This window comes from Carassius carassius, chromosome 32 (genome assembly GCF_963082965.1).
Source record: "Carassius carassius chromosome 32, fCarCar2.1, whole genome shotgun sequence".
In the NCBI taxonomy this organism is placed as follows: domain Eukaryota; kingdom Metazoa; phylum Chordata; class Actinopteri; order Cypriniformes; family Cyprinidae; genus Carassius; species Carassius carassius.
Genome location: NC_081786.1, coordinates 14,261,430 through 14,284,977, shown reverse-complemented (window position 1 = coordinate 14,284,977; position 23,548 = coordinate 14,261,430). Strand labels below are relative to the sequence as shown.

Genomic DNA, 23,548 nt, shown 5'->3' with positions numbered 1-23,548 from the left:
ATTGATGTTTGCTTGTGAAATAAGACTATGTATGTCATGTAAATTAATCAGCACTGAAAAGGCAAAGTAATAATAAAAATAATAACAATAATAAAAAAAAACATTGAACTGTTTTTTTGTTTTTCTGTAATTTCAACTTTATATGTTTTGTTTTTATAGATAATATATATATATATATATATATATATATATATATATATATATATATATATATATATATATATATATATATATATATATATATACTGTTCTTCAGGTATGCAGTAATAAGCAATTTTAGATTTCAGCAGTCATGCATACTGGGTTTCAGGTTCAAATCATCATCGCGTGCATTAGCGGCCCCCAGTGGTGACTTAAAATAGTGGTCAGTGATTAGTCTTATGTTGCTACATAAGTACAATAAAACAGTCAGTCAGTATACTGTAATTTTATACTTAATTATGTTTCCAGGGGTAAAATTATGTTATGATATTTACTATATTTACAAAATTACATAATTAATAAAGTGTCTCAATCCAAGTGTCAAATGCACCGAGGAGAAACCCTTAGCCAGTTCAGTATCTGCAGTCATTTTTTATATGGTTTACGTCGATTTGCTGCTTCCTCCATTACAAAACCACTGAACAACAGAGTGATTCAGGGAGTCTCTAATCATTTAGATGTTTTCAGGGCCGTGGCTTGATTTCAAAATAATAAGGGTGGGTCTCAGTGCTTGTATGTTTAGCAGTGTTAAAATTTGTTTATAGTCCCTTCCTTCTGATGATAGGACATGAGAAAAACATTTACGGCAATTCCAGAAGATTGTCTAGATGGTTTTTACTAAGATATTGTCTGTTTATTAGCACTTATAAAACATATAATGCCTTATTCTGTATGATCATATTTTTGATCCCTTATCCTCCTCCACACCTAAACTTAACAACTATATAACTAGCTATTAATTAGCAGAAATTTGGAGTTTATTAAAGCAAAATTAGTAGTTAATTGTGAGAATTGGTCCCCAAACTAAAGTGACCATAAATGTTAATAAAAAAATGTGTGTGTATATATTTAGCCCTGGGAAAGAATGTGGGCAAGTTAAAGAGAGTTTTTCCAATGAATTTGTCCATACTCTTTTATCAATATGAGTCTGAATAATGGTCTAGCGAGGTCCCAGGTCACACATTTTTTGGAACCCCTTTAAATTCCTATTGGGAAAAACTACTTCTCTTGAATAATGATAAACAAAAATGATGACTAATCAAGGGCAGTGAGCCAAATGATCATCTTAGAGGATTCTACTGTGCTCACTGCATGTACTTTGGACTTAGTTTTCCAGGTTTTGACTGAACAGCATAAAACATCTCGGTTACGTATGTAACCTTGGTTCCCTGAATAGGGAACGAGATGCTGCAGTGACGTCACCACGTATGGGAACACCTTCGGTGTGACGAATGTCTGAAGCCCTATACCATCCCGCCAATCCTATTGGCCAAATAGCGTGTGGCACCGCCCAGCATGCGTAAGCATATATATACCTGGTGCCGCACGCCATTTACCTCAGATTTCATGACGAAGAAGAAGAAGAAAGCTATCAAGGTATGGCATGGCCAGAACCGCAGCATCTCGTTCCCTATTCAGGGAACCAAGGTTACATACGTAACCGAGATGTTCCCTTTCATAGGTCACTTCGATGCTGCGGTGACGTCACCACGTATGGGAACGCTATACCATCACGCCTGACGTACCTGATAGCTTGGATCCAAGGAAGCATCTGCTCAAGCGGAGAGAACCCGGGAGCCAGGAGCCATCCTCACATCCAGACTGTAAGACCTGATAAAAGTGCTCGGTGAGGACCAGCCTGCCGCAGCACAGATATCATCCATAGAAGATCCACTGAGAAAGGCTTGAGAAGAAGCCACTGCTCTCGTGGAATGACCTTTTACTCCTAAGGGCGAAGCGAGACCGCGTGCCTCATAGGCCAAGGAAATAGCCTCCACCAGCCAATGGGACATGCGCTGTTTCGTAACTGCATGGCCTTTATTCTTATGTCCAAAACAGACAAACAGCTGGTCAGACTCACGCCATGGGGCAGTACGATCCACAAGTATTTAATTTTTGATCCAAGTATTTAACGCTCTCACAGGGCAAAGACTTAGATCCCCAGACTCTGCCGCAGCAGGAGAAAAAGCCTCCAGGACCACTTGCTGAAAATGAAAAGGATTAGACGCGACCTTAGGAACATAATTAGGCCTAGGTCGCAACAACACTTTCACAGAACCTGGTGCAAACTCCATGCACGAGGGTGAGACAGAGAGAGCCTGTAAATCCCCAACTCTCTTAAGGGAGGATAAAGCCATGAGAAGAAGTGTCTTCAGAGTCAGGAGCTTATCCGATACAGTTTCCAGGGGCTCAAACGGATGCCCTGACAAACCCAGTAACACAATGGATAAATCCCATGAAGGAACTCGCACAGGGCGGAAAGGTCTCAACCGTCGCGCACCCTGTATAAAGCAAGAAACCAGTGGATGACGACCCACTGAAACACCACCTATATACTCATGGTGAGCTGAGATAGCTGCCACATAAACCTTCAGGGTGGCTGGTGTCAATCCATCCGAAAAACGGTCCTGAAGAAACTCCAGTACTGAAGCCACAGGGCAGTAAACTGGATCCACATCATGAGTTTCACACCATGTCATAAACAGTTTCCACTTGAAAGCATATAAGCGTCTCGTAGAAACTGCTCTAGAGTTCAGTATAGTCTCGGTAGTTTCAGCAGAAAGACCAGGACATATCAACTCACTCCGCTCAGAGGCCACGCCCACAGATTCCACAGATCTGGCCTCGGATGCCAGATCCGTCCCTGTGCTTGCGATGATAAATCCCGTCTGAGGGGAATCTCCCACGGAGAGCCCGCTAACAGATTGATGAGATCCGCAAACCACGGCTGTGTGTGCCATCGCGGAGCCACCAGCAGCAGCTGTCACACTCTGTCCCGCCGTATTCTGCATAATACCGCTGGGATCAGACGAATCGGAGGAAACGCATACAAACTGGTCCTGGGCCAGCTGTGAGCTAGCGCACCCAGACCCAGGGGTGATGGAGGGCATAGGGAGAACCATAGCGGGCAATGCGTAGTCGTGCTCGACGCGAATAAATCCACTTTCGCTTCCCCCGAAAATCTGCCATAGGTGATTCACCGTTTGGGGGTATCTCCATTCCCCCTGTTCCAGAGCCTGTCTGGATAGTAAATCCGCTCCGAAGTTCAGTCGTCCGGGGATGTGAACAGCCCGGATCGACAGAAATCTGTCGTGAGACCAAAGAAGAATACGTCTCGCCAGCCTGCACAGGGGGCGAGAACGCAATCCTCCCTGATGGTTCAGATAAGCCACGACCGCAGTGTTGTCGAAAAATAGTGTTGACTCGAAAAATACTGGAGAGCCAGAAAAACCGCCAGTAATTCCAATTTGTTTATGTGCCAGCTGCGTTGTGCCGCTGTCCACACTCCGTGGGCTGGGCGCCCATGACAAACAGCTCCCCACTCGGTCAAAGACGCATCTGTCGTGACAGTCTCTCGGGAAGCACAAATTCCCAGCCGAACCCCGGTGAGGAGAAATTCGGCTGACGTCCATCGTTTTAACGACATTACACACCTCCGCGTCACCGAGATCGTTCGATGCGGAGGACAACGGGGTGAAATATTCTGTCGTTTCGTCCACCACTGAAACGGGCGCATGGGAAGCGCCGCCGCCATTAGACCTAACAGTCTGAGGCACAGTCTCACCGTCACTGTGTGACCCGCCCTGAAGTGCTGAACGCATGACGTAATCGACTGAGCGCGCGGGAGAGAAAGCTTTGCTGTCATCGCGCGAGAGTCCAATTCTATTCCCAGAAAAGTAATCCGTTGAGAGGGGACCAACACACTTTTCTGGAAGTTCGTGCGTAAGCCCAGGCTGTGTAAATGATTCAGCACAATATCCCGATGAGAGTGTGCTTGAGTCTGAGATTGCGCTAACACCAGCCAATCGTCCAGATAGTTCAACACACGGACGCCCCGGAGCCGCAACGGGGCCAGAGCTAAGTCCATGCATTTTGAGAACGTACGGGGAGCTAGCGCTAAGCCAAAGGGAAGAACGCGGTACTGATACGCTTTGCCCTCTAAAGCGAATCTGAGGAACTGCCGGTGTCTCTCGATGATCTGAATATGAAAATAAGCATCCTTCAGATCGATCGTGACAAACCAGTCGTTTGGTTGAATCTGAGACAAAATAGACTTTACCGTCAACATCTTGAATTTGCTCGACCTGAGTGCAAGATTCAGACGGCGTAAATCCAGAATGGGTCGTAATCCGCCGTCCTTTTTTGGTACCACAAAATAACGGCTGTAAAACCCTGACTCCATCTGAGAGGGGTGTACTTCTTTTATAGCCCCTTTGCTCAGTAGAGCTAACATTTCCCGTCTCAGCACCGCCATGTCCATCAGTTTCATCACCGTGGAGAGAATTCCGCGGAAAGGGGGCGGGCCTTTCCGAAACTGAATGGTGTATCCGTGACAAATTGTGCGTAACACCCATTGAGAAATGCCGGGCAAGCGTTCCCACGCGGCCCGAAACAATATTAGCGGTTTGAAAATGTTCGTTTCCTGCAACGCTGTTGCACACATAGAGATGTCCGGGCACGAAAGACTCACGGTGTTCGTGCACAGGGGAAGTATATGCATAGCAGTCGTTGCATCTCGTTGTACGTAATCCTGAAACGTGTCCACGGCAGGAATTAGGCAAACAGATTGAGCATCGGGCTCTGCCGCTAGCGAAATAGCGGCGGCTGTGCGAGCCGTCATGACGGGCCGTTCGATGACGACCCTTTGAAGCGCTCCTCGAGCTCTGAAAACTGGATCGTGCAGAGTGTCTGAGGAAGCGATTGGTGTTACAGTTCGCTCCAATGCTGTTCGAGGCGCTGTTTGCGGCGAAACAGTCAGGGTTTGAGCGTGGGGACTGCAATGAGAGTGTTGGATGTGCGAAAGCGGTCCAACAGCGCTTTCTAGCGGAGGGCACAGTCCCTGGCAGGCAGCGAAAAAATCAGGAGCTGCTGTTCGGTGCCCGAGAACGAGAGGCATTGGCCGTCGAACTCAGGTTCAACCTTTTTCGTTGGCGTTGTTGAGCCGGTGGAACAACCCTAAGGCCCCAATCCTTGCGAGGGGGCGCCATAGGTGAAGGCTCTTCCCGAGAGGGCACTCGCTGGCGGTGAGAGGAGGTTGAGCGAGAACACGCGGGCGCCTGACGGCGTTCAACCTCTCTGGGTCTGCGGGGAATCAGCTGGCGGAAAGCGGCTGATTGCTGTTTCGCTGCTCTGAATTTCTCCACCACTGAAGTGACAGCCTCTCCAAACAAACCGTCCTTAGACACAGGGGTATCCATGAGGAAAGATTTATCCTTTTCCTTTATATCGGTGAGATTAAGCCAGAGGTGGCGCTCAACCGTAATTAATCCAGCCATGGAACGGCCCACTGCTCGAGCAGTATGTTTGGTAGCACGAAGCGCCAAATCAGTTGCTTGCCGTAATTCCTTAACCGCCTCAGGTGTAATGCCCTCCCCTTCGTCCAATCCTTTTAACAGCTCCGCTTGGTAGGCCTGAAGGACCGCCATAGAATGAAGCGAAGCAGCCGCTTGGCCAGCGGCCATATAGGATTTCCCCACTAAACTAGACGTGACTCGACACGCCTTCGAGGGGAGGAGGGGGCGAGACTTCCACGCCGCGGCCGAATTAGGCGCAAGATGTTCGGCGAGAGTCTCTTCCACCGGCGGTATCGCTGTATAGCCATGGCCCGCCATGTCCGAAATGGTGGTGAAATCCGCAGCCGCAGCGTTCGTGATGCGCGCCGAAAACGGCTGTTTCCAGGACCTCGAAACCTCCTGGTGGAGATCCGGGAAAAAGGGTAAAGGCATCCGGGGCTGCGCAGGTGTCCGACTAGTTAGGAAACGGTCGTCCAGCTTCGAAGAAGGTTGGGCCCCGGCCTTCTCAACCTCCCATTCCAGCCCCAATGTACCCACTGCACGGGAAACCACATCCAACAGCTCACTGTAGGAGGGGGAAACACGCCTCTCCTGTCCACTAGGAGGGAGAGGGCTCGTGTCGGCCACGAAGTCCTCAGACCCCGAGGCCGCAGTGGAACGTCGTCATCATGGCGGTCACAACCGAAGGAGATGGCACTACATGCCTCCGGTGTGGGCCGTAAATCCTCACAGGAAAAGACGACAGGTTCAAAAGTTTTTCTGTGTATTAGGGTAGGGGAGAGCGAGCGATGTGGAGAATAATTTTCCATCGCTGAAATGTCCTCAAACTCCATGTCACACATGTCACCCCAAGCTATCACCTCGTGCAGTGCCTCGGCAGTCGCAGAAGTGGTGTGGCGGGGGTTAGACACGGCGACATCGGAGAACACATCTACCCTAGAGCGAAGCACCCTGAGCCGCAGGCCATCGCAATGGGGGCATGAAGAAAGGCCGCTAAGCGCCTCCTGTGCGTGGTGTAAGCCTAGGCAAACTACGCACCTGTCATGAGTGTTCCCCTTAACGATGTACCTGGTACACGGGTCCTTGCTCTTTTTGAAGCTCATCGCGTCCGCGGAGAGGAGTATACTGCTCGTAGATGATCGCTGAGAATGCGAGACAATAGGGCACAGAAGATTCGCTTCGTACTGAAGGAATGAAATCTGAGGTAAATGGTGCGCGGCACCAGGTATATATATGCTTACGCATGCTGGGCGGTGCCACACGCTATTTGGCCAATAGGATTGGCGGGATGGTATAGGGCTTCAGACATTCGTCACACCGAAGGTGTTCCCATACGTGGTGACGTCACCGCAGCATCGAAGTGACCTATGAAAGGGAACTTTGAAGGTCCCTGGTAGAGATCTACTTTAACAGTTACCCCTAAAAATAAAAACAGAGAAGAGATCAGCAAAACAAAGCAGAGATTCATCAACTATTGGTTTGATCTTTTCTTCAAAGTACCCCATGCCTGTGCGTTTTTTCGTCCAATCTCATGAAGAGGTGATGCATAGCTGCGTAACTTTACATTTTATTAATACTGAAAACGAAGTGTTATCACAGCGTTCTCTGGAATATAACCGGGGTGAAAATAGGAAGTGACAGCGGGAGGTGTGACAATGTGTGAAATATGAAAAGCTGAGCGCTGAAGGCTTGAACGCTCAGAGCGCTGCTTTCGAGCGTCACATTCACCGGGAACTACAAGGTAGGATAAGATATAAGTGTAGTTTTGCTAATTTAAAAGAGTTGTTAATTGTTAAAGAATAAGAAAAGCACGCGTAAAAGCTTTTTCATGTGTCAGAGACTAGAATAGTTTGGCGTCACTCGCAGGAGACCGCGCGCTATCTTGTTATGATATTCACTGTGAGCAGATACCAACCAAGAGCAGCAGAATTATTGTTATAAATATCAGTTATGTAAAACTCGACAGTTTTTGGGTGTTTCGACATCGACTACGATATTTTAATGTCGTTTGTTCTGCCTATAAGGTGAAGATGCAATATTGACACATGTAATGCTGGAAAAGCCCACCGTGTGATTAATATGCAGTGCAAATAAAAAATCCAATAGAGTGTAATATTTAACTTAAAAGTACACATGAACAATTTATTATTAGTGTAAAACAAAAAATTCGATGTAATGTGAATAAGTAATGCTATGTGGTCTATGGTCCTGCTTACAATTACGAGTTGTGTTATTGCTATTGTAAACAATTATAGGGAGGCCGGGGCTAGTTGTCACAGCGTTTGTAGGCATATATCGAACAACTAGACTAGAAAATACGCTAAGCATATATTCAGGTAAATGTCTGCTATATAATGTTGTCACTGTTTTATTGTGAGACATTGTATAATTTGTTGAAACTGTATACTGTATTGTATTGTTGCTGAAAAGCTGCAGGTTCAATTGAGTATAAATTGGTGTGACTCTCTCTGTGAAGACAAGGCTAAAGTCTCAAAATCTATTTATGAGAAAACAAGCATCAAAGTTTGATTTCAACCATTAATTTTTACTATGATTTCGATTTTTGACATGGTCTTAGTCAGTAATAAAGATATCAATATCACATTTTTAACAATGTTCTTTACCTTATGTAGGATGCTTTTATATATAAAAGATTAAATCACCAACAAAATAACTTTAGCTGGGTTTTCACAAACAGGGTCTTATATGCTGTGTAGTGCCGAATGTCCCCTTTGTAGGTCACAAAGGGTAGCAGGGTCAGTGAAGTGCCTGGGTGGAACAGCAAAAATATTCTCATGCTTTTTTGAGGTCAAGATAACTTGAATAGAATAGCTTCTACATTATTTCTACATTATATACTGAAAAATCATAAAATATAACACAGAAATGCTGAACAAAAAGTACTTGATAGTATCTGGCATTGTAAGTCATGGTAAAAACATATTTTGAAATGATATGGTGGCTGTGGTTTTAAAAAAAAGTTTCACAAATTCATTTCCTGCTTTCAGTAAGAGATTGCAGATAAACATGCAACGATGAGAAAAAACTGAATGCTTTCTAGAACATGAGTAATAAGATTTACTGCTCTCAATGCTCCACTCCCATATTTCTAGTTAATAAAAGTGACATTTTGAACTCTCAATACCAAAGTATAGGCCTAGAAATTTACTGAAAAGTGTGTTCTGTGTGAACAGCCCCCCCCCCCCCCCCCCCTAAAAAAAAAACAAGTTAAAGGATGAAAGTGTAAACATCATGTTTTGTGACAGTATCAAACATTGTCCAAACCAGTGTCTGAGTTCAGGGCAGGACTGTTAGTTTGGTCAGCCAGTGGAAGCCAGGGGTTAAGGTGTTTGGGAAACATGTTTGAAACCGTTTCAAACTATTTCAGTTTCATTATTTCAATGTGGTGCAGAAACTTTACTTCTAAGGCAACACTTACCATAAAAAAAAAAGTATAGAGAACCATTATAATCAAGAGAGGGGGATAGTACCTCCTCCATCTACAGCTCAGCCAATATCATTTTAAGATGACTACTTCAAAGTGTACTAGAAGGAACCAAATTTAATTGTATTTTGCTTTTTGGGTCTGTTTTGTTCTCAGGAGAACAAGATGACGACTCCTAACACTGACTTTATGACTGTTGGAAATAACAGCCCTGCCAACACATTCCTTGACTCAGAGTTCCGTTACACTCTCTTTCCTATATTCTATGGACTGGTCTTTCCCTTGGGGTTGATGGCCAACTGCTACGCTCTTTATGTGCTGCACCATATGCGGGAGTGTAAAGCCATGAATGAGATTCGAATCTACATGACCAATTTGACTGTTGCAGACCTGCTGTTTGTGGTCGCTCTACCGTTCTGGATTGACTACTACAAGAATCACGGCAACTGGAGGAGCCCAGAATTCCTCTGTAGTATCACAGGCTCTCTTTTCTTCATCAACACATACTGCTCTATTCTCTTCCTTGCTGTCATCAGCATTAACCGTTACTGGGCCGTTACCAGGCCACTGGTGGCTGCTTCTTCTGACTGCTGGAAACGTGGAGCAATCATCTCAGCGCTCATCTGGGTCATCACTCTTGCAGCTTCAATTAAATATCTCACTAATACGGGAATCCAGAAGGACAATAACATTTCTCGCTGTTTTGAGGGTTATCAAAATGAGGAAGACTCTACAATAAAAACAGTGGCCGTCACCCACTTCATCATTATTGCCGTGTTCTTTCTTGTTTTCTTGATGGTGATTGTCTGCAACATTTTGATTGCTCGAGCTCTTCTAAAGCAGCCCATCAGTCAGCCTCGAGCCAGCACAGGAAAGCGTCCCGGTGGTACTAAGCGCAGAGCTTTGAGGATGCTGTGTACTGTCATAGGCGTCTTTGTGATCTGTTTCCTCCCCCACCACGTGGTGCAGGGACCCTGGGTGTTGTCTGTGCTGCACTTGAGGAAAGATTGGGAAGACAAAACTCACCAAAGATTAAACGATGCTCACCAGATCACCCTCATGCTTATGGGGCTCAATTGCCTACTGGACCCGCTGGTGTATTGCTTCGCCACTACAATGTTCCGCAAGTACATCCAGAACCATTTCACAAAGGTCAAGCAAAGCAAAAACTGTTCACGCAACACATTAAGCACAGCTATGTCACTGAAGAGCAGACATCAGAGTGAAAAATGAAGATCAGAAAACTGCTGAGAAATATTTGGTGTCTGCTTATTTTAGCAAATTGTAATCTTATATACTGTAGATTAGAAAACTGCTGTGAAATATTTATTGTCTGTTTATTTTAACCAATTATAATCTAGATTTAGATTCTAGTTGAAATTAATTTCAATTCCAAATTAGGTTCTGTTTGGATTCTTAAAGGAATAGTTCATCTAAAAATTTAAATACTGTCATCATTTACTCAACCTCATATTGTTCCAAAGGTATGACTTTTGTTTGTTTGTTTGTTTGTTTTAAAAATTATTATAAAAATGCCTTAAACAAACCAGTCAAAATCTCTTCTTTTGTGTTCCACAGGAGTTACCGTGAGACTGGGCAAATGATGACAGAACTTTCATTTTTAGGTAAACCATCCCTTTAAATGGTAATCAAATTATTGACATGATCTTCAGTTGCTGCCCTTTGCAGATAAACGAGATAATTCCATCTCTTCAAATTGTTCAATGCATATGATAAATGCTTTATATACTGAAATATTAAGCTTCTTCCACCTGATATTTGATTCATGTATTATAATATTGTCTTTTAAAGAAAAAAATCACCGAAAAAGGAATGTGCATGATGCCTTTAAATGTTTGCACTTGTGTAAGTGAAATATCTATATTGGTTAGAAAAGCATATTATCTGTAAAAGGGTTGTTATTTTTGATAAGATGTGGTGTTCATTCTTGTGTTGAACAAATGAAAACATGATGTCATATCAGTAGACAGTCTTCTCTAGAATAAGGATGACAAATGAGCCAAGAGGATGCTGTGGTAGTTCTGACCAAACCAAGAGGTGATAAGAACAGAAGACAGCTCAATTGTTATTTTAGACAATGCAGATGACAGAGCTTCACTGTCTATCTTAAATAAGGGAGAGATTGTGGTGCTGCTGAGGAGTTTGGAATATCAGGAATATAAATTGCTCTTCGTCAAATTGCTCTTGATAGTTTATTTCTGTCTCATGTTAATATGACAACACATATTTATTGTACTACGTTGGTTGTTTTGAAGTAGCTCTGTGAGGAGCATTCCTGTGGGCCAGTTCTTATGCCACAAAGGAAACCCAAGTATTATTTTGCAGTGGTTTGATTTCCAGAATGGGGAACTTGAACCACACATCCCCTGGAAATGTGCACTTAAACTTTGAAATTACCAATAAACTGCCCTTTTCTTGATCTCTTATATCTTTTTACAAGATATTTATATCTTTCTTTTTATATGTAAGGATTTGCAAATCCAGACTTTTAAGAAAATATGTGTTTAGATTCCCAGTAATATCTTGCCATTTTTCTATTGTTTAATTAACAAGGTGTGTACATGACCTTGGAATTATAAGGTTCTATTTGATATTTTTGTCAAAATTTAGTTATTCACATATTCTTATTCAGGGACAACTTATTTATATTATGTGATAGATTTTTTAATGTTCTGTACAGTTTGGGACTTTTTATTTAAATAAACAACAAAGTTGTATCTATATAGTCGAATGGAATGCAAAAACATTGAAGCTCAAAATCTCAAAACTACTCGGAATGCAGATAGAACCTTATAATTCCAAGGGGACGCTGTGTGTTTTATGGTGGTCCTTTAGACAATTATTCAATCATGTTTATTTCCTTGTTGCATTAGCACATTGTAAAATAACATAATGCTTGTATGACAGCTGCTTCTGCTGAATCTTTCTCAGCAATTAACTTCTGCATTAAGCAGGAAGTTTTGCAAGATGGTGTTGTACAGTACTTTTTGTTAAAGTTATGAAAGTTATCTTCTGTGGAACGTAAAGGAGATGTTATGCAAAAGGTAGGGACTTGGGTTTTCATCCATTTATTGGAAGTGAATAGTGACTGAATCATTTCTTTCAATGTATGAAGTGTATGAAGGATAGATGTAATAGAAAAACTTCTGGTCTCACATTCTATCAACTGCAGATGCTATTCTAGTACAGCAACTCTTTTTATATTTCAATATAAAAACAATGTATACATTTCAAATGGTCATTGATGTTTGCTTGTGAATAAGGCTATGTATGTCATTCAAATTAATCAGCACTGAAAAGGCAAACTAATAATAAAAATAATAACATTAATAAAAAAAAACATTGAACTGTATGTTTTTGTTTTTCTGTGCATTCAACTTTATATGTTTTGTTTTGATATATACACTATGCCAGTGTGTGTGTGTGTGTGTGTGTGTGTGTATATATATATATATATATATATTCTGTTTTGCAATAATAATATTCAGGTATGCAATAATAAGCAATTTTAGATTTCAGCAGTCATGCATACTGGGTTTCAGGTTCAAATCATCATCGCGTGTTTAAATTTTGACAAAAATATCGCGGCCCCCAGTGGTGACTTAAAATAGTGGTCAGTGATTAGTCTTATGTTGCTACATAAGTACAATAAAAACAGTCAGTCAGTATACTGTAACTTTATACTTAATTATGTTTCCAGGGGTAAAATTATGTTATGATATTTACTATATTTACAAAATTACATAATTCCCATAATCACTCGGTTAAATACAACTTTAAAGAGACTGTTCACCCCGAAAGGCAGTGGCGTAGCCAGGGGAGGGGCCATGGGGGCACTGGCCCCTCCTGAAAACTGATTGGCCCCCCAGTGTGCCCCCACCCTTCTAGTTGTCTGTCACTCACAAATTCAAATCATAATCTTTCAGTTTAGTAAATAACTCATGATTACGCAATCATGAGTTATTTACTAAACTGAAAGATTATGATTTGAATACGCAATGCTTCTCAACGAGGACCAAGAATAGCGAGCTGCTGTTTTCCAACGAAAAAAAGCACACGGTAAGTTGATCTATTTTATATTGCTTATGTTTTTCGATTAGCGAGTTGTTGCAGTGCAACAAGTGTTTGGTACTAACGTTAACGTCTTTCGGTGTAAGACAGACCAGGTTCGATGACGATGTTATCTCCTAGAGCAGACCAAGATGCTAATCATTATATTTACTATGCTCCTCTGATGCTGAATGTAAAAGGGGTTTACTGCGTTACGATTTACTTATTTTTCGGCCGAACGCGCCGATATAGGCAACAACGCAATTTAAAGCAATGGTTTAAAAAATTATAATTGCAATTCTAATTAAAGCTGCAAGCAGCGATGAACGGGCCCTCGCACCCGGGCTCACCGGCAGCGAGTGGCTTTAGTAAATAGGTGAACGGTGAGAAATATGCATTTAAACTGATAAATATAAGTGGAATATATCAAAGTTTATTCCATATATGTGCCAATCTTTCTGTTGCCAGCAGGTGGCGCTATCATTATAATGGAATATTGGCCTTCAGATGTGTTCAGGGCTGCACTCTTATCGAACATGTGAAGTTTGGGGAAGATCAAACATTTTATGCCTGAGTTACAACAACTTCTCTTGCTGTGGCGAGACATCAAATTTTGTCATTTTTGCCATGGACACGCTCTTTAACAAAAACTCAAGATTGCCACAATTTAACATTACACAGGCCTTTAGATTAGACTGACCACAAAAATACATTAATGTCAAAAAATCTCTAGGAGTAGTTTGTCTCAGCGTAAAATATGTCACTTCCGGTTGCCAGCAGGTGGCACTATGACTATAATTGAATATGGGCATGTAGATCTGTTAAGGGCAGAAGTCTTATCTAACATGCGAAGTTTGGGGCAGATTGGACATTGTATGTCTGAGTTACAGCAACTTCCTTTTTCATGGCGAAACATCAAAATTTGTCAGGCCGCCATGGACACTCCCTTTAACGAAATCTCAAGATCTTCCCAATTTAACTTCGCAAAGGCCTTTAGATTTAACTGACCAAGTTTGATGTTGATCTGAATAAATCTCTAGGAGGAGTTTGTTAAAGTACAACCCCTGAAAATGCCAAAAACAACACCAATTTTGCAGAGAACATTCTAAATAACTGACTTCCTGTTTGGATTCGGATTTCGTACCAAGAGACTTTTTCGTAGATTTTGGTGTGTTACATGTGTGTATCGATTTTTGTACATGTACGTGAAACATAGCTTGAGGCGCACTCCGTTGAAAGTGTATATGCACTCAGTTGAAAGTGTATAGGTGGCGCTATCGAGCCATTTTGCCACACCCAATGGAATATTGGCCTTCAGATCTGTTCAGGCCAGGACCCTTATCACACATGTGAAGTTTGGGCAAGATCGGACATTTTATGCCTGAGTTATAACATCTTTTATTCCCATGGGGACACATCGAACTTCGTCACGGCGCCATGGACACGCCTTTTAACGAAAACTCAATATCTTCACAACTAAACATCACACAGGTCTTTAGATTAGACTGACCACAAAAATAACAGTGATGTCATAAAATTTCTAGGAGTAGTTTGTCGCAGTGTAAAATATTTCACTCTCTGTTGCCAATAGGTGGCGCTATGACTATAACTGAATATTGGCATGTAGATCTGTTCAGGTCAAGAGTCTTATCCAACATGTGAAGTTTGGGGCAGATTGGACATTGTATGTCTGAGTTACAGCAACTTCCTTTTTCATGGCGAAACATCGAAATTTGTCAGGCCGCCATGGACACGCCCTTTAACGAAACCTCAAGTCCTTCGCAATTTAACATCGCAAAGGGCTTTAGATTACACTGACCAAGTTTGGTGTTCATCTGAATAAATCTCTAGGAGGAGTTCATTAAAGTACAACCCCTGAAAATGGCAAAAACAACACCAATTTTGCAGGGAAAATTCAAAATAATCGACTTCCTGTTGGGATTAGGATTTCGTACCAAAATACTTTTTTGTAGGTATTGGTGTGTTACATGTGTGTACCAATTTTTGTACATGTACGTGAAACATAGATCGAGGCGCACTCCGTTGAAAGTGTATAGGTGGCGCTATCGAGCCATTTTGCCACACCCGATGGAATATTGGCCTTCAGATCTGTTCAGGCCAGGACTTTTATCAAACATGTGAAGTTTGGGGAAGATCCGACATTTTATGCGTGAGTTATAACATCTTTTATTCCCATGGCGAGACTTTGAATTTTGTCACGGCGCCATGGACAAGCCCCTTAACGAAAACTCAAGATCTTCACAACTTAACATCGCACAGGCCTTTAGATTAGACTGACCACAAAAAAGACATTGATGTCATAAAATTTCTAGGAGTAGTTAGTCGCAGTGTAAAATATGTCACTTCCTTTTGCCAATAGGTGGCGCTATGACTATAACTGAATATGGGCATGTCAATCTGTTCAGGTTCAGAGTCTCATCAAACATGTGAAGTTTGGGGCAGATTGGACATTGTATGTCCGAGTTATAGCAACTTCATTTTTCATGGCGAATCATCGAAATTCGCCAGGCCGCCACGGACACGCCCTTTAACGAAAACTCAAAATCTTCGCAATTTAACATCGCAAAGGCCTTTAGATTAGGCATACCAACTTTGGTGTTGATCTGAATTAATCTCTAGGAGGAGTTCGTTAAAATACAACGCATGGAAATGACAAAAATGACACAAAATTTGCTCATAAAATTAAAAATAACCGACTTCCTGTTGGGTTTCGGATTTTGCTCCAAGAGACTTTTTTGTAGGTATTGGAGAGATACATGTGTATACCAATTTTCATACATGTACGTGAAACGTAGCTCGAGGCGCACACCGTTGAACGTGTATAGGTGGCGCTGTCGAGCCATTTTGCCACACCCACTTCTGAAACCCATATCAGACGTAAATTTTCGCCAGTTCTGAGGTGTGTGCAAAGTTTCATGACTTTTCGAGCATGTTTAGGCTCTAAAAAATGCGATTCATCTTAGAGAAGAATAATAATAATAATAATAATAATAATAATAATAATAATAATAATAAACGGAGCAATTCCAAGAGGGTCCTCACACCATCGGTGCTCGGGCCCTAATTAAAGCTGCAAGCAGCAATGAACGGGCCCTCGCACCCGGGCTCACCGGCAGCGAGTGGCTTCAGTAAATAGGTGAACGGTGAGAAATATGCGTTTAATCTCATAAATATAAGTAGAATATATCAACGTTTATTCCATATATGTGTCAATCTTCCTGTTGCCAGCAGGTGGCACTATCATTACAATGGAATATTGGCCTTCAGATGTGTTCAGGGCTGCACTCTTATCGAACATGTGAAGTTTGGGGAAGATCAAACATTTTATGCCTGAGTTACAACAACTTCTCTTGCTGTGGCGAGACATCAAATTTTGTCATTTTTGCCATGGACACGCTCTTTAACAAAAACTCAAGATTGCCACAATTTAACATTACACAGGCCTTTAGATTAGACTGACCACAAATATACATTAATGTCAAAAAATCTCTAGGAGTAGTTTGTCTCAGCGTAAAATATGTCACTTCCTGTTGCCAGCAGGTGGCGCTATGACTATAATTCAATATGGGCATGTAGATCTGTTAAGGGCAGAAGTCTTATCTAACATGTGAAGTTTGGGGCAGATTGGACATTGTATGTCTGAGTTACAGCGGCGAAACATCGAAATTTGTCAGGCCGCCATGGACACTCCCTTTAACGAAATCTCAAGATCTTCCCAATTTAACTTCGCAAAGGCCTTTAGATTTAACTGACCAAGTTTGGTGTTGATTTGAATAAATCTCTAGGAGGAGTTCGTTAAAGTACAACCTCTGAAAATGCCAAAAACAACACCAATTTTGCAGAGAAAATTCTAAATAACTGACTTCCTGTTTGGATTCGGATCTCGTACCAAGAGACTTTTTCGTAGATATTGGTGTGTTACATGTGTGTACCGATTTTTGTACATGTACGTGAAACATAGCTTGAGGCGCACTCCGTTGAAAGTGTATATGCACTCAGTTGAAAGTGTATAGGTGGCGCTATCGAGCCATTTTGCCACACCCAATGGAATTTTGGCCTTCAGATCTGTTCAGGCCAGGACTCTTATCACACATGTGAAGTTTGGGCAAGATCGGACCTTTTATGCCTGAGTTATAACATCTTTAATTCCCATGGCGACACATCGAGCTTAGTCACGGTGCCATGGACACGCCCCTTAACGAAAACTGAAGATCTTCACAACTTAACATCGCACAGGCCTTTAGATTAGACTGACCACAAAAAAGACATTGATGTCATAAAATTTCTAGGAGTATTTAGTCGCAGTGTAAAATGTCACTTCCTGTTGCCAATAGGTGGCACTATGACTATAACTGAATATGGGCATGTCAATCTGTTCAGGTTCGGAGTCTCATCAAGCATGTGAAGTTTGGGGCAGATTGGACATTGTATGTCTGAGTTATAGCAACTTCATTTTTCATGGCGAATCATCGAAATTCGCCAGGCCACCACGGACACGCCCTTTAACGAAAACTCAAAATCTTCGCAATTTAACATCGCAAAGGCCTTTAGATTAGGCATACCAACTTTGGTGTTGATCTGAATTAATCTCTAGGAGGAGTTCGTTAAAATACAACGCATGAAAAAGACAAAAATGACACAAAATTTGCTCATAAAATTAAAAATAACCGACTTCCTGTTGGGTTTCGGATTTTGCTCCAAGAGACTTTTTTGTAGGTATTGGAGAGATACATGTGTATACCAATTTTCATACATATACGTGAAACGTAGCTCGAGGCGCACACCGTTGAACGTGTATAGGTGGCGCTGTCGAGCCATTTTGCCACACCCACTTCTGAAACCCATATCAGACGTAAATTTTCACCAGTTCTGAGGTGTGTGCAAAGTTTCATGACTTTTCGAGCATGTTTAGGCTCTCAAAAATGCGATTTATCTTAGAGAATAATAATAATAATAATAATAAAACTAATAATTAAAGCTGCAAGCAGCGATGAACGGGCCCTCGCACCCAGGCTCACCGGCAGCGAGTGGCTTTAGTAAATAGGTGAACGGTGAGAAATATGCATTTAAACTCATAAATATAAGTGGAATATATCAAAGTTTGTTCCATATATATGCCAATCTTTCTGTTGCCAGCAGGTGGCGCTATCATTATAATGGAATATTGGCCTTCAGATGTGTTCAGGCCAGGACTCTTATCGAACATGCAGAGTCTGGGGAAGATTGAACATTTTATGCCTGAGTTACAACAACTTCTCTTGCTGTGGCGAGACATCAAATTTTGTCATGGCGCCATGGACACGCCCTTTAACAAAAACTGAAGATCTCCACAATTTAACATTGCACAGGCCTTTAGATTAGACTGACCACAAAAAATACATTAATGTCAAAAGATTTCTAGGAGTAGTTTGTCGCAGCGTAAAACATGTCACTTCCTGTTGCCAGCAGGTGGCGCTATGACTATAACTGAATATGGGCATGTGGATCTGTTAAGGGCAGAAGTCTTATCTAACATGCGAAGTTTGGGGCAGATTGGACATTGTATGTCTGAGTTACAGCAACTTCCTTTTTCATGGCGAAACATCGAAATTTGTCAGGCCGCCATGGACACGCCCTTTAACGAAACCTCTAGAACTTCGCAATTTAACATCGCAAAGGCCTTTAGATTTAACTGACCAAGTTTGGTGTTGATCTGAATAAATCTCTAGGAGGAGTTCGTTAAAGTACAACCCCTGAAAATGGCAAAAACAACGCCAATTTTGCAGAGAAATTCTAAATAACCGACTTCCTGTTGGGATTCGGATTTCATACCAAGAGACTTTCTTGTAGGTATTGGTGTGTTACATGTGTGTACCGATTTTTGTACATGTACGTGATACATAGCTTGAGGCGCACTCCATTGAAAGTGTATATGCACTCAGTTGAAAGTGTATAGGTGGCGCTATCGAGCCATTTTGCCACACCCAATGGAATATTGGCCTTCAGATCTGTTCAGGCCAGGACCCTTATCACACATGTGAAGTTTGGGCAAGATCGGACATTTTATGCCTGAGTTATAACATCTTTTATTCCCATGGCGACACATCGAACTTCGTCACGGCGCCATGGACACGCCTTTTAACGAACACTCAAGATCTTCACAACTAAACATCACACAGGTCTTTAGATTAGACTGACCACAAAAATAACATTGATGTCATAAAATTTCAAGGAGTAGTTTGTCGCAGCGTAAAACATGACACTTCCTGTTGCCAGCAGGTGGCGCTATGACTATAACTGAATATGGGCATGTAGATCTGTTAAGGGCAGAAGTCTTATCTAACATGTGAAGTTTGGGGCAGATTGGACATTGTATGTCTGAGTTACAGCAACTTCCTTTTTCATGGCGAAACATCGAAATTTGTCAGGCCGCCATGGACACGCCCTTTAACAAAAACTCAAAATCTTCGCAATTTAACATCGCAAAGGCCTTTAGATTAGGCATACCAACTTTGGTGTTGATCTGAATGAATCTCTAGGAGGAGTTCGTTAAAATACAACGCATGGAAATGACAAAAATGACACAAAATTTGCTCATAAAATTAAAAATAACCGACTTCCTGTTGGGTTTCGGATTTTGCTCCAAGAGACTTTTTTGTAGGTATTGGAGAGATACATGTGTATACTGATTTTCATACATGTACATGAAACGTAGCTCGAGGCGCACACCGTTGAAAGTGTATAGGTGGCGCTATCGAGCCATTTTGCCACACCCGATGGAATATTGGCCTACAGATCTGTTCAGGCCAGGACTTTTATCAAACATGTGAAGTTTGGGGAAGATCGGACATTTTATGCCTGAGTTATAACATCTTTTATTCCCATGGCGAGACTTTGAATTTTGTCACGGCGCCATGGACACGCCCCTTAACGAAAACTCAAGATCTTCACAACTTAACATCGCACAGGCCTTTAGATTAGACTGACCACAAAAAAGACATTGATGTCAAAAAATTTCTAGGAGTAGTGTGTCGAAGTGTAAAATATGTCACTTCCTGTTGCCAATAGGTGGCGCTATGACTATAACTAAATATGGGCATGTAAATATGTTCAGGTTCGGAGTCTCATCAAACATGTGAAGTGTGGGGCAGATTGGACATTGTATGTCTGAGTTATAGCAACTTCATTTTTCATGGCGAATCATCGAAATTCGCCAGGTGCCACGGACACGCCCTTTAACGAAAACTCAAAATCTTCGCAATTTAACATCGCAAAGGCCTTTAGATTAGGCATACCAACTTTGGTGTTGATCTGAATTAATCTCTAGGAGGAGTTCGTTAAAATACAACGCATGGAAATGACAAAAATGACACAAAATTTGCTCATAAAATTAAAAATAACTGACTTCCTGTTGGGTTTGGGATTTTGCTCCAAGAGACTTTTTTGTAGGTATTGGAGAGATACATGTGTATACCAATTTTCATACATGTACGTGAAACGTAGCTCGAGGCGCACACCGTTGAACGTGTATAGGTGGCGCTGTCGAGCCATTTTGCAACACCCACTTCTGAAACCCATATCAGACGTAAATTTTCGCCAGTTCTGAGGTGTGTGCAAAGTTTCATGACTTTTCGAGCATGTTTAGGCTCTCAAAAATGCGATTCATCTTAGAGAATAATAATAATAATAATAATAATAATAATAATAATAATAATAATAATAATAATAATAATAATAATAATAATAATTAAAGCTGCAAGCAGCGATGAACGGGCCCTCGCACCCCGGCTCACCGGCAGCGAGTGGCTTTAGTAAATAGTTGAACGGTGAGAAATATGCATTTAAACTCATAAATATAAGTGAAATATATCAATGTTTATTCCATATATTTGCCAATATTTCTGTTGCCAGCAGGTGGCGCTATCATTATAATGGAATATTGGCCTTCAGATGTGTTCAGGCCAGGACTCTTATCGAACATGCGGAGTCTGGGGAAGATCAAACATTTTATGCCTGAGTTACAACAACTTCTCTTGCTGTGGCGAGACATCAAATTTTGTCATGGCGCCATTGACACGCCCTTTAACAAAAACTAAAGATCTCCATAATTTAACATTGCACAGGCCTTTAGATTAGACTGACCACAAAAAATACATTAATGTCAAAAGATTTCTAGGAGTGGTATGTCGCAGCGTAAAACATGTAACTTCCTGTTGCCAGCAGGTGGCGCTATGACTATAACTGAATATGGGCATGTAGATCTGTTAAGGGCAGAAGTCTTATCTAATATGTGAAATTTGGGGCAGATTGGACATTGTATGTCTGAGTTACAGCAACTTCCTTTTTCATGGCGAAACATCGAAATTTGTCAGGCCGCCATGGACACGCCCTTTAACGAAACCTCAAGTCCTTCGCAATTTAACATCGCAAAGGCCTTTAGATTTAACTGACCAAGTTTGGTGTTGATCTGAATAAATCTCTAGGAGGAGTTCGTTAAAGTACAACCCCTGAAAATGGCAAAAACAACTCCAATTTTGCAGAGAAAATTCTAAATAACTGACTTCCTGTTTGGATTCGGATTTCGTACCAAGAGACTTTTTCGTAGATATTGGTGTTTTACATTTGTGTACCGATTTTTGTACATGTACGTGAAACATAGCTTGAGGCACACTCCGTTGAAAGTGTATATGCACTCAGTTGAAAGTGTATAGGTGGCGCTATCGAGCCATTTTGCCACACCCAATGGAATTTTGGCCTTCAGATCTGTTCAGGCCAGGACTTTTATCAAACATGTGAAGTTTGGGGAAGATCGGACATTTTATGCCTGAGTTATAACATCTTTTATTCCCATGGCGAGACTTTGAATTTTTTCACGGCGCCATGGACACGCCCCTTAACGAAAACTCAAGATCTTCACAACTTAACATCGCACAGGCCTTTAGATTAGACTGACCACAAAAATAACATTGATGTCATAAAATTTCTAGGAGTAGTTAGTCGCAGTGTAAAATATGTCACTTCCTGTTGCCAATAGGTGGCGCTATGACTATAACTGAATATGGGCATGTCAATCTGTTCAGGTTTGGAGTCTCATCAAACATGTGAAGTTTGGGGCAGATTGGACATTGTATGTCTGAGTTATAGCAACTTCATTTTTCATGGCGAATCATCGAAATTCGCCAGGCCGCCACGGACACGCCCTTTAACGAAAACTCAAAATCTTCGCAATTTAACATCGCAAAGGCCTTTAGATTAGGCATACCAACTTTGGTGTTGATCTGAATTAATCTCTAGGAGGAGTTCGTTAAAATACAACGCATGGAAATGACAAAAATGACACAAAATTTGCTCATAAAATTAAAAATAACCGACTTCCTGTTGGGTTTCGGATTTTGCTCCAAGAGACTTTTTTGTAGGTATTGAAGAGATACATGTGTATACCAATTTTCATACATGTACGTGAAACGTAGCTCGAGGCGCACACCGTTGAACGTGTATAGGTGGTGCTGTCGAGCCATTTTGCCACACCCACTTCTGAAACCCATATCAGACGTAAATTTTCGCCAGTTCTGAGGTGTGTGCAAAGTTTCATGACTTTTCGAGCATGTTTAGGCTCTCAAAAATGCGATTCATCTTAGAGAAGAAGAAGAATAATAATAATAATAATTAAAGCTGCAAGCAGCGATGAACGGGCCCTCGCACCCGGGTTCACCGGCAGCGAGTGGCTTTAGTAAATAGGTGAACGGTGAGAAATATGCATTTAAACTCATAAATATAAGTGGAATATATCAAAGTTTATTCCATATATGTGCCAATCTTTCTGTTGCCAGCAGGTGGCGCTATAATTATAATGGAATATTGGCCTTCAGATATGTTCAGGGCTGCACTCTTATCGAACATGTGAAGTTTGGGGAAGATCAAACATTTTATGCCTGAGTTACAACAACTTCTCTTGCTGTGGCGAGACATCAAATTTAGTCATTTTTGCCATGGACACGCTCTTTAACGAAAATACTCAAGATTGCCACAATTTAACATTACAGAGGCCTTTAGATTAGACTGACCACAAAAATACATTAATGTCAAAAACTCTCTAGGAGTAGTTTGTCTCAGCGTAAAATATGTCACTTCCTGTTGCCAGCAGGTGGCACTATGACTATAATTGAATATGGGCATGTAGATCTGTTAAGGGTAGAAGTCTTATCTAACATGCGAAGTTTGGGGCAGATTGGACATTGTATGTCTGAGTTACAGCAACTTCCTTTTTCATGGCGAAACATCAAAATTTGTCAGGCCGCCATGGACACCCCCTTTAACGAAATCTCAAGACCTTCCCAATTTAACTTCGCAAAGGCCTTTAGATTTAACTGACCAAGTTTGATGTTGATCTGAATAAATCTCTAGGAGGAGTTTGGTAAAGTACAACCCCTGAAAATGCCAAAAACAACACCAATTTTGCAGAGAACATTCTAAATAACTGACTTCCTGTTTGGATTCGGATTTCGTACCAAGAGACTTTTTCGTAGATATTGGTGTG

The 23,548-nt window shown here is 41.6% G+C and overlaps 1 protein-coding gene across 3 annotated transcripts; it reads left to right on the top strand.

The window, feature by feature from the left end:
• Positions 1–7,165: 7,165 nt before the first annotated feature.
• LOC132112784 (platelet-activating factor receptor-like) lies at positions 7,166–12,301 on the top strand. 3 transcript variants are annotated; one of them, XR_009425041.1, is made up of 3 exons: positions 7,166–7,236; positions 9,097–10,424; positions 10,519–12,301. XR_009425041.1 is itself a non-coding variant. In XM_059520447.1 (3 exons), exons 2-3 carry the CDS (start codon positions 9,106–9,108, stop codon positions 10,528–10,530), a joined length of 999 nt encoding a protein of 332 aa, XP_059376430.1. In that variant the 5' UTR covers positions 7,166–7,236; positions 9,097–9,105; the 3' UTR covers positions 10,531–12,301. The 3 variants fall into 3 exon arrangements, 2 of the variants coding, with proteins under 2 accessions (XP_059376430.1, XP_059376429.1); XM_059520447.1 differs by having other exon boundaries at positions 9,097–10,092; XM_059520446.1 differs by having other exon boundaries at positions 9,097–12,301.
• Positions 12,302–23,548: the final 11,247 nt, after the last annotated feature.